This window comes from Rhea americana, unplaced genomic scaffold (assembly GCF_003343005.1).
Source record: "Rhea americana isolate MKP2758 unplaced genomic scaffold, rheAme1 scaffold_99, whole genome shotgun sequence".
Taxonomy (NCBI): domain Eukaryota; kingdom Metazoa; phylum Chordata; class Aves; order Rheiformes; family Rheidae; genus Rhea; species Rhea americana.
The window spans coordinates 1,421,327-1,433,476 of NW_028187188.1; the positions used below are offsets into that span (position 1 = coordinate 1,421,327).

Sequence of the window (12,150 nt, forward strand, 5' to 3'; positions counted from 1 at the left end):
CTCAACCAGGTTTATTATGTACAAGCTCAGCCCCTACACATTCACCCTAACTATCATCAGGTTAAAGCGCATGTACTACTGACAACCGATCTGCATCACAGCACAGCGTCTCTTAAAACTGCCATAATCCTTGTCAAGTTCGATCCTCCCTTCAACTGTGATCAAACACCAGTTTCTGCACTACATTGCCTCTCTATCTGCACTTTCTCAGCAACCTGTGCTAGATGTTCTCCTTCCAGCCCTCTGCCTAGCACCATCTTTCCTTCCTCTCCTTCTGATAAGGATGCACATTTTGGCCTTACCATTGCAAGCCTTTGTGTGCACAGCGTGCACTGACCAGGGCCTCAGCAAGGCCTCCACTGGGAGCAGCCTTTCATGCTTTTGGGCTTTGCTGAAGCCTTATCTTTCCTCAACTAGCAGAAGCCTGCCTGTTTGCTTTATATGAATTCTATGTGCTTATACAATTTTAATAGGCTTTGCTTTATATATTGCTTGCTTATCTAGCTAGAACAAATCTCATTCTTTCTTTTAGGACTAATTTCCATGGTGTAGGCTTACTTTTCTCTCAAAACACAAATAATTGGCCTATCGAAGTTCAAGTTTGTCCCTCATTCTAACACCCAGGAGACAATTCCTGATTTTGATTTTTTACTGGAATAACAGAATTCTGAGTTCACTTATTTTTATATTTAAATATATTTCTATTTAATTTTTTCCCTCTTTTGAGATCTTCTTTCTGTAGCAAAGATCACAGCCATAGTTCAGACTGCTAACGTATCTTAACTCCACTACCTGCTGCCTTCTATGTAGCAGCAATTATTACTGCCTTGGCAAACTAGTCAGATAAATTATTCCCAATTGTTTTGTCTTTGACACCTCCCCTCCTCCATTATAAGGTATCTCCTTTCTATTCTTCCTGCTCTTGACTTAAGACTAACAACACTGCAGCGCTGTGTCGCCTGTTTCCAAAAATACAGTACAGGAATGCAGTACTGCATAGACATCTCTTACTTCAGTAAACACAATCTGAYGTAGAAAACAGGCAGAAAGGAAAAAGAGAGTTATTCCAAGCTCTTGCTGGTGCACATCCAGACTGACATGACTGAAGTCTGGATTTTCCTTGTGGATATGTAGCCAGAGGTTTCTGCTGTATGCTAGGCCATGCCAAGTCGAAAGTTCACCAAAAGCACCCACTCGTTAGCAAAAAAGACCACTGTGAAAAAAAAAAGTGACCAAATTAAAAATAAATACCTACTTGCATAACGACAAGAAACTATCATGATGGTTCAGGTTCCTCACAGCTTCCCAGGGCAGTACAAAAGCAGCTCTAAGACTGACGCTCAGCTTTTTGCAGATTTGCAGTTTGTGGTTGATTGCAAATGCTGAAGGTTTTGTTGTGACTGAGTCATCTTTAAAGACTGACTCTGTATGGATTTTCCTCTAATACTGTTCGAATTCACTCTGCAGCCTTTCCTTCAGTCCAGGTAGAGCTGAGCATTTGTCTCCTCTACCTTGGCCACTCACACTCCTGAAACCAATACTGAGGAACTTCATCTTGGAGACCAATAAAACCTTTGACAAATTTCACTAAAATCAGCCGTTGGGCATCAAAGCTCTGGTGGGGAAAGGGAACGCAAACAGAAGTTTAAAGTGCAGACCAGCTTTGCTTCCTCCAGAAACTAATTTAACATCTTCTTCCAGAAGGTACTTTCAGCTCTCCTGTAATCCCAATTTAGGGGCAACTCTTGCTCCTCCTTGTTGGTCCAGCCTTTATGGCTACTGCTCCCTTGATCAATGGCTCCTGACTACATTTGAGGGCTAGCATAGCAGTGGGCTGAAGCATTTACAGTCTCTCTCATGGGTTACTTTTTCAGTTTTTCCAATTTTCCTCTCTGCAATGTCAAAATATTAACAGACAGTGAAATACCAAAGGGGTGTCAAATCATTTTGAATCCGAATGCCTCAGTGCTGGGCATTAGAACTGCATTGCTATGATAAAGATCTCAGCACATGTGTGGAGAGGGACGTCTTCTGAGCACCCTTCATCCTTGGTCCGCTCTCCACGTGCTTAAACAACGCGACGCTGTGCCTCCCTGGGACGAAGGAAACCCTGAGCTCTGCCGAGATGGCAATGCTCCACTCCCTCCTCATTTTCTCTTCAAAACTAACCAACTTTTCACAGACGAGGCCTCTTCCCGCGTGTAACCGCCGSGGGGTGGGAGGAAGGGACGCGACCTCAGCGGCGGCTCCTCTCACGCCCCCGCCGCGCAGGGAGCCCGGGGCGGGCGGCGGAGCCCCGCGGCCGGGAGGAGCATGGGGCCGCCCCGTTCTTCCGGCCCGGCGGCAGCCAGGGCAGTATCCTCTGCCTCGGGGAAGGGAGGGGCGGCGGCGGCAGCGGCGGCGGCAGCGGCGCCATGCGCCCCGCAGGTGGGCTGGGGGCAGCCCGAGGCGGGGGGGGGGAGGGGGCGGGCTCGCGCCGGACCGTTGAGAGCGGCCGTTGTGCGAGGGGTGACGCCCCGGTCCGCGCCAGACCGTTGAGAGCGGCCGTTGTGGGAGGGGTGACGCCCCGGGTCCGCGCCAGACCGTTGAGAGCGGCCGTTGCGGGAGGGGGGGGGAAGGAGAGGTAACGCCGCGGGCTCGTGCCGGACCGTTGAGAGCGGCTGTTGCCGGGGGTTCAGGTGGCGCCCCGGGCTCGCGGGCGCCGCCATCTCGCGGGCAGGGGGCAACCGAGTGGATTAAGCAGGGCAGAAATGGAGGTGCGTGAGGCTGCCAGGGTGGGTGAAGCCGCCTATGGGCGGGCCTCGTGGTGAAGGTGGTTTAAGGGCTTCCACGTGGAGGGTTGCGCTGTGGAGGCATAAAAACGGTGCTTTTTCCAGGTGCTAGTGGCTGCGTGATCAGGGAGTGAAGTTGGTGGTGTATGGTATGATTGCTCTGATATAATGGCATATATCCTGACTTGGAAGTGCTTTGCTTCTCTAGATTGCCGTCAAAATGTGTTTGAGAGCAGAGAAACCTGTGCAATGTCTTGCTGGCTGTTTCTTGGTAAAGCAGGGCCACAGAAAAGCCTGAAGCTCTATGCTTGTTTATCTGGTGTATATACCCGCTTAACGTGGCTAGCCCCCAAAAGATGTTTTTTCCTTGCTTATTTTGACTAACTTCACCCCTTTGAATGTTTTCATGACAAACTACAGAGAAGATTTTGTTTAGTAGGCTGTTCTTAGCACCTCGAAACTGTTTTACATAACTCTTCTTTGAGAATGGTCCTTTTTCTCAAGATTTATTCAATGTACCTATTGCTGTCTTACAGTATACTTAAAAAAAAATAGTGTAAGCCTAGCACTGAAAAATTAGGAAGTGACAGAATAGATGTTGTATGAGTAATCTTAATTCTGTGCTATGTGTATATCCACTCTAGGATAGAGTCTTAATTAGCTAATTGCATGCTGTGTTATTCATTTAGTAATTAATTTTTTTTTTCAGTCTTTCACCATTTAGTATGTGATCTAGCTGTACAGGAAAACCGCTTTAAACTTTGCACTAATGCATTCATTTCCTCATTTACGTTTTCTGTGGTATTCATCATATTACCTGTGTGTCTCAAAACTGTTAGTGTGTATTTGACTAGTCTCTTGGTAGACAAGAATGCATTATTATCTCATTTTACAGGTGGAAAAATAATGATAAAAAGACAAACTGACTTATCAACGCCACATGTAAATCAGCGGCAGGTCTGAATCTGAATGAGGAACCCATGACTCCCATTCCTTGCGTTCATGCTTTCCAGTAATATTGCCTATTCACAGAAATGCTGTGTATTTAGTGCACCCTTTTTCTTCAGATGTGTTTATAAGACTCAGGAACACTTAAATCAAATCAGTGACTATGAAGCTGGGCACTGAGTAAAGGGGAAATGAAAGCTATGCAGCCAGATGCCAGAGATTTGCCTCGCTCATCAAAGGTGACTCAATACTTTGTTTACTTCTGTGGGTCACCATTGTAAATGAGTATTTGACATGCAAAGACAGTTTATTTTTTTCTGAGTACCTAGTATTTTGTAGCATTTTATAACATCGAAGTAACAATATTAGATATTAATTACCAGATACAGCATTCTGGTGACATGTTAGCATTGCAAGCCATCTCTACTGATTACTCTAGTTATATAGATGAAAACACTAGGGAGGAAAGTGACTTTCAGATGTGTTATAAGCCAGTTTTAGATAAAACACCAAAACTCAGAACTGCTTTGCTTGCTACCCAATGTGAATTTAAAATGAATATAGTTATTCTTTTAGTATCTGGCTTTTGATAAATGAATTTTCTACCTAGACTAGTTGCGCAGTTGCAAGCTTCTGTATACATGTAGGAGTATGCATGAGCAAAACTACATGTTTAATGGCATTTCTAAATATACAGAAACTATCTCAGTTATTAGACAACTGGGATATTAGACAAACAGTTATTTCTAGATGTAAATTGTTAGTTATTATCAATAGTCATACATACCTGTTTAGTGGTCTCTGTGTGTAAATGGGAATATATGATTGTACATGATCTTGGGGCATCCAGTCTAAAGTTCAGCTTTTGATGAATAAAGGCAGTCAAATGCTGAATATGTACATGAAATTGCTGAGCAAATATCTGAGAGCACCACAGAGGCTGTCAAACTTCCAGGTTACTTGCAGTCAGTTTAGCATACTGGCATTGACAGGAAAACAGAGACCTTAGGTTCATATCCAGCAGTGGATATGCTGATCTTCTATTCTGCCATAGTGTTTTTTTTTTTTGTTGTTGTTATTGTTTTTTGGTTATTGTTTTTTGGATTTTTTTTTGTGTGCACTGCTCTGTGCGAATTTCATTCCTTGCTCTGTGCAAATTTCATTCCTCGTCTAGGGCTGCTAAACACAGACCTCCCTTGCAGGTTAACCACAGCACCAAACCTTAAGTCTGTTAATCCCTGGTGGACTGCTAGTTACAAGATTGAAGTTACTTTGGGTGTGACTGCCCAAAATCTAGTTAAGAAAGAGTCTGAAAACTGTTTGGGATGCATGGTAGGAGAAACAGACTTGTAAATATTCTGTGAGAAATCCTCATCTAGACAAATTTCTTCATGCAAATCATGTTGAACTTACTGTACCTAGTGGAGATAAAACATCCATAATGGCTGATCCTTCATGACATCTGTCTTTACTTGAGACAAGGGGCACTGACAGGGTAAGTTGCTAATGGCTGTGTCATGTTTGAATTATACTCCTCTCCACACTCATGAAGATAAATATCATCACAGAAATCTGCCATCRTGTACTCTTTATTTACACAATGTTCATAACTGTGCTTACAGCTGCTTCTCGGACAATAACTATTTACGTGACAGACATTCTGTGAGGGAATCTAGCCAGTGAATAGACACAAAATAATTGTGGGTTTTTTTTTTTCCTCTCAAGAATCGTAGATCACTTTGAATTTCAGTTAGCCATAAAAATTTTTAGGGAATCAATAGTGTTTAGACCATGGCTTGCTTCAAAATAAGAGGTCTAGTGGTTGAATCTCTAAGCAGTTTCAGCAAAAACATCACAATTATTGTTAGAATTAATAGAATGATTATTGAATTATTGATATTTATTTATTCAACTAAAAATAGAAATCTCAAGATAATTTCTATATCGACAGTGAAGGTATTCTTTCAGGCAAGTCTCTTTGCTAGAAACTAGAATTTTATATTTTAAAAAGATACTGCATGAGGAAAAAAGGAGAATGGGATCCATTCAACTTTGAAACTGAAGAACTTCAACACAAAACTATCACTTAACTTCAGAATTGTTGGGTAGCTGATTCAAATCAGAAGCTGATCCTAGTAGGATGCTTCCTTTATGTTAATATTCTCTGGTCTTGTGGTCTCGCTTCTGTTGCATCTAGTGGTCACTGAAGCTTATATATAAAGAAATTGGCAGCTCAGTTTTTAAAAATAGTATCATTGATGACCACAGTAAAGGTGAAAGAGCAAAAATCTCAGCTTCTGGAAAAAAGAATACTTGTGTCCAGGGACTTGAGAATCACAGTGTTAACTTTTGTCTGTGTATCACTTGAGAGTGGTCTTTGAGTATTTGCATAGCTTATACACTTCCTTATTAGCTTGTAGGTAATGAAGAATGTTTCAACTCATCTATATGGTGATAAGTATAACTGCCACAATGTGAACAGCAGTAATAGCTCAGGGAATAATTATATCCTCCTGGGAGATCCAGTCAGTTCTGGCTACTGTTTAAAAACAAAACAAAACAAAAACTCTGACCTTTTGTATAAATTAAAATCCAAATATTACAATGTGGTSTGTGATACACAACTGGGTTTTCTTAAATGTAAACAAAAGTATTAACAAATTTCAAATGGTATCTTAAATATCTAGGCATTTTGAAACTGTCTCATGAAGTTAAGAAAAAAGCAAATATCTCAAGATCTAAATTTTAAAGTTGCATCTACTTCAGGCAATAATATTGATTATTGCTTAGTCTCCATTGGCACCCTGCATTGTAAAGAAGCAAGGCTTTGTGTTAACCAAAAAAGTAATTTTTATTCTGAGTTAACAGTTAAAGCAAGCTGATTTTAAATAGGCCCATCATTATGCTGTTTCACAATGTTTCTGTGAATCTTCATGTACAACTTCAAAAGTTAAGGCTTAAATGTATGTTTTGACATACTGATGTAGTTCAGGAAGGGTATAGCTAAGTTTGGAAAGGACACTTTTGTTTTCAGATCACACGCTTAACAATGTAAATGATTTGAAACTTTATATAGATGTTCATAAATAGCTACAGTTTGTAGCTTTGGTTCATTTCTTTCGAGAACAGGTTTAATGAGTCATGATTTTTTGTTGTRTGACCAATAACTAACTTTTCTATTAGCAAGTATTGAATACCATTATTAAAAAAAATGTCAGTAAGCGCAAGTTATTTTAGCACCATCTTGAAATGACATATGATAAACAAAAACTCACAACATAACTGCAGAAACTACTCACAGTTACTGCCTGAATACAGTCTGCTTTGAATATCAGCAATCAGTGATACTCAGCTACTGTTTTCATCAGGTAACAGTGTGCTGTTGTACTAGTGTGTCATCTGAGTGTTGATTCGTAGCATTCAAAACCTGAAGTACACAGTACTGTATGCTGCCACTATAAAAAAAGTGATTTTAATTTAAAAAAGGAAAGCAAATTTCCTTTTTCATCCTGATCATGAGGATAGTATCAGTGTACTTAAGAAAAAGATTGTTGAACAAGATGCCAAGATTTTTCAAAAACACTGCCAAATAGTTCCTATTATTTTTAGGATATGGGCTTTTTTAAAACAAATTTGAGACAGACGATTCACAGTCAGAACTTCCAGAAATGTCCACATGTTTTTTTTAAGGTCCTGTTTGTTTGCCTTCCTTGAAATACTTGGGCTTTCCCTTCAAAGTGCTTAGGAATCACTGTTACCCTTTACCTCAGCTGGACTTAGGAGTACTTAGTCTTTTTGAAATCAAGTCCTGGTTGGGTAAGGCAAGTACCAAAAATATGCAGGTCCACAGTAATCCTAAATGTTAACTGATAGACAGCACAGGAACTTTCAGGGCAGTATCTTTCAGCTTGTGGAGGGAAAAGATTTAAAGAGAAAAATACATTTACTCCTTTCTTTCTTGTGACTTGCTTCTGCTCTCTGTTCATAATATTGACTTGAGTATTTTTCACAGAGTCATAGATATTTTCCAGTGAATTGTTTTCTTACTTGTTTGTAAAATGCTGGAATGTTATTGTTAACATTCAGGCCCATGTAAAATCTGTGCCTTCTGTCATATGAGAGCAAAAGTTGATATAAGTACACTTAATACCAGATTACACACTGTGTTAAGAAAACATAAAGTTTAATAAGGATGACAGGAAAAAAAAAATATGCAAGGTACTGTAATACTGTAATAAAAGCAAAGAGTATGTTTTTATACAGCAGTTCTTTCCTGTGCAGATAGACCTGAACTAGGATCTGGAAAAAGAATATGTTAGTTCTAGCAATAGTAATTCACTCAGATCGAATGCTGCGGGAAGTGTTATATTCATTTTAGTATTTACAATAGGTGCTAGATGACTTACTTTAATACTATTAAAGACATTTTCTTCTTTTTWAAAAATATTATCATAAAGTGACTTGTCCAAGAACTAGGAAGAACACCCAAAATACAAGTGTCCTAATATTATAAATCGGAGACCGTTGTATCTCTAGGTAAGAAAAAATAGAGTATGCATGTATTCTGTTTACTCTTAAATCCCAAATCATTCTGAAGCCTATTCAGCCTTTTGCAGGCTTTTTCAGCACCTGCACAGAATGTGGACACAGCGGTGGTCTGTGATCTTGCATGTAGGACCTAACTTTCCTGTCCAGAGAAGATCTGAGAGCACACTGCAACCAGAGTGGGATGGTTCTGCAAACACATGTTCCACTTCTCCTGTGGCTAATGCAGTGGCTGTGTTCCTGAAACAGGTYCTAAGAGTAGTGAACTTTTCTTGGAGATACTGTCTCTAGCATATCCAGCTGTGTTGATGTGCTCCCATGTAGTTTTATTTCTACAGTTGAGATCTTTATTTGTATCAAGTACAGATTCATAGAGTAATGTTGCAGTGTTACTGTTGATAAATTCAGTGTTAAAATCAGTAAAGGAAAAGAAAAGCCCCAGGTGAAGTAACTTTTCTGTTGGTGATCTGTTGGTATTTTAAACATTAGTGTTGCATATAGTAAGTGTAATATGCATGTGTAGATGTGTGCATATATCTAAGCCTGTTTTTTAGAGAAAGATGGGGGGGGTGTAACTGCTGTTGTTTCTCTTTAAGCACTAGGGATGATTCATAAGACTATCAAGTGAAAATGCTATATGCTTGTGTGAAGTTCCTTATTTTAGACCTCTGTACCTACTGATAAACTTACTGCCAGTGAGTTGCTGAATTTTAAAGGCTCCCATAACTGAAACAGAGAAGAATTGCAAATATTTTCCTCCTTTACCATGAGAATATCTCCATAGATGCCTGTATTTCTGAATTTCTTCAGCTTGTAAGAAAACATCTATCCCCTCTGCTGCCTCTGAACTTTATAGCTCCTGGACATATTTCTTGTTCTTCTCTTTGCATTCATTAAGCTTGCTCTGGTGGTTTCCTGATTATGCACATGAGTTTAGGATTAAGAATTTTGAAGAAATGAGGAGGTTTCTTTCTTATGTCTAAGATTCTCCATCTTATTTTGTCTATTTAACAAAATGCTTAAAACTACAAGGAAGACACCATCTGATATGGCAAATGACTTTTATGATTGTGTCTGGTCTTTCTGCTGAAGTGTACTGCAGCTTCTGTCCAGCTTTCATACTTGAGTTTCTTTTCTATTGAGACCAAGATTGGAGGAGAGTTTGGATGTCTGAGTTTTTTCTTAATACCAAGTTAAGGTGCAGCTAGACCATGCACCCAGATTTAGTAGCTAAGACTTGATCCTAGGTCCCCTAATTTAGCCATACTGTGCTAACCAAGTGAAAGAATCTTCTCCTAAGAAAAAAAAAATAGTATCATACTAAAAGAGAAATAACACCTCCTCCTTCCCCCCTCCCCCTCAAATTTGACTGAGATCATGACCAAGGCTCTAGTGTATTCACTGTGTGTGTGAGTACACATGTACAGGTCAGTTCATGCCTTGAGGTAGTTTAACCTCCAGCTTCTTTAGCACTAGGAAATGCGTATGTTCTGCATCTTGAACAAAGCAAGCATTTTTCTTGACAAAATAGGATGAAATAATGTTTTCACTTGCTATTTATTGTTATACTTTCTTCTTTAGAAGTGTACTGAATATAACACTTTTTAGTTGGTATTCTCCACAGCACAGGGGGAATGTTAGCTCATGAAGAATGAATAACTTGTGTTTGCTGACTGTAGCCAATGAAAAGTAATTTTTAATATCAAATTATAGATACAATTGCAAGCATTATTTATTTTTTAATGGAAAATATGAAAAGTTCTGAAAGCATTTAAAAAATATAAATGTATTGAATGGTGTTTACCAATTGAGGTTTTAAGGAATTGAACAGTGTGTATGTTAAATGTATTTTCATATAGTATGCCCTTTTATTATTCATCATTGTCATCTATTCGTGAAATATTTACATTTGAATAGCTAAAGGAAAAAATATAATAGTATGCCTGGAATGAGTTGAACAAGAACAATTTAGAGCCATTTGAGAACTGAAAATAAAAGCCCCCATCTTAAATAATGTTAGTGTCTTCTATAAATAATGAAAGGCTAAATACAGTACTGGCTTCAAAGTGTTTTAATGTTAATGTGATAGTGGGCAGTAAATGAAAACAAGCAGTACTTTTATCAGAAGCCACAAGCATGGCTCCTCAGATTGTAAGGTTTATATAATTCAAAAGTAGTCGTGGATGCTTGCTCTTTGTTAAGCTATATCACCTGAGTGACAGAAATTATGTATTTAATTAACAAACCATACACAGAACAAGACACGGGTATCTGCTGACTTTGATTAGCTTCCTTTCAAAAATCTGAAATATAGTAAGAAAAGTGATAAAGGTGTACTACTGTGTGTCAGATCCTTTCTGCTGTAGTGATTTTTATGATTCTCTGAGGCTTTACCAATAAGATTTTCTCGGGGAAGTGCTTGCATTAACATCAAACAATTCAGCTATGATTCATGTACGTGTAACACTAGATAAGAGTGTGTGCTTGGGTACTCATGAAAAATCCTAGGAACATCTGGACAACTTAGTGTTTAGGCAGAATGTATCTAACCTGGAAGAACTGCTACTTATTGCAAGCTCATTTACCCAAGCATTTAAACAGAAGCTGGCTGAATCAGGGCTTTTAACATGTTTATGATTGTGAAGCTGACTTGGGGAAAAAAGTAGTTTTTTTTTTTTTTTTTTTTTAAAAATTTTGTTCAAGGGAACTATGTAATCTATGCAATTTAAGAGTCTAATTTCTTGGTTACTTCCGGAAAAGTTGATTAGGCCTTTAATTAAACCACATAGACCACACAACATCTTTATGGGTGCCTAAATGGTTTTAGCTATGTCCAGAAAGTGATTTCTAGCAACATAATCTTACTTTTTAATACCCAAAGATAATTTAAATTCCAAATTTATCTGAACGTTTTAAGTAACAGTTTAAAAAGATAGGGCTACATTACCAGGAAATTTAATAGTGTGAATCAAATCATAGGAAAAATTGTGCTAGGAAAGGATGTTCATTTTTTTTTTCCTAGAAAATCCAATAAGATGCAGAAAACTCAATATACCTTCTTCCTCCTTCACCCCTCACCAAGCTTTCTGCTACTGGGGTATTTCACTGAATCTAATTGCTTCAGATTTCTTCCCTATTAAAAAAAATAATAATAATAATTCTCAAGGAGTAGCTCTATTTAATTCATGAAACCCCGATGAAGCCCTCATCAGAGGGAATCTTGCCAGTGTTTTTAACCAAAAATGTTTTTAAGGATTTCATACTTGCATTCTGTTATTGTAACCCCTAATCTTATCAAATTTCCAAGGTTGTTTTTTCTCCCTTATCAATTCTGTTCCCTGTTCAAGATTAACTGTTTTAGAGGAGGCCAAGTCTAACTTGAATGTATGAAACCTAGTCTGTAATGATTAAACTGGAGAAAAAATATTTTTCTGCGAAAGTTTAGAGGCAGATCTTTCTTACATTTACCACTTTGGAAATGGAAGCTTTTTCTGCTAACAGAGTACATTCAGGACGGTTTCATTTTAATTTTCTTGTAGTGCTCTTGCCAAATTATTGTCACTTAGTTTTCTACGAGAGCTTAGAGCAGCTCTGTTTCATTGGCAAACTCACAGCCTGTATTTCAACAATGGAGAAGTTTATGGAATTCTTTAAAATGGCAATCCATATTCCTGTATTTTAGCATGCAAGTAGATCATGATATCATTAAAGTTAGGTCTTATTTGCTGTATTTTAAGGTCAAAAGTATTTCATAAGCATTTCATTTTGTTGTAGCCTTAAGTAGCCAATTCAGGTAAACATAAATGGATTAAATACCACAGGACTGTCAGTGGCATCCCAGTCTTTTACAGATGTGACTTCAGTTGAAGTGGTTAAGTTCAAAAAC

The 12,150-nt window shown here is 38.6% G+C and overlaps 1 protein-coding gene across 1 annotated transcript in view; it reads left to right on the plus strand.

The window, feature by feature from the left end:
• Positions 1-2,409: 2,409 nt before the first annotated feature.
• BANK1 (B cell scaffold protein with ankyrin repeats 1) overlaps positions 2,410-12,150 on the plus strand; it is a 151,180-nt gene continuing 141,439 nt past the window's right edge. The window contains exon 1 of the mRNA XM_085325634.1: positions 2,410-2,427. Coding sequence (XP_085181760.1) covers positions 2,415-2,427 — 13 coding nt within the window. The 5' untranslated portion in view covers positions 2,410-2,414. The remainder of the gene's footprint in view (positions 2,428-12,150) is intronic.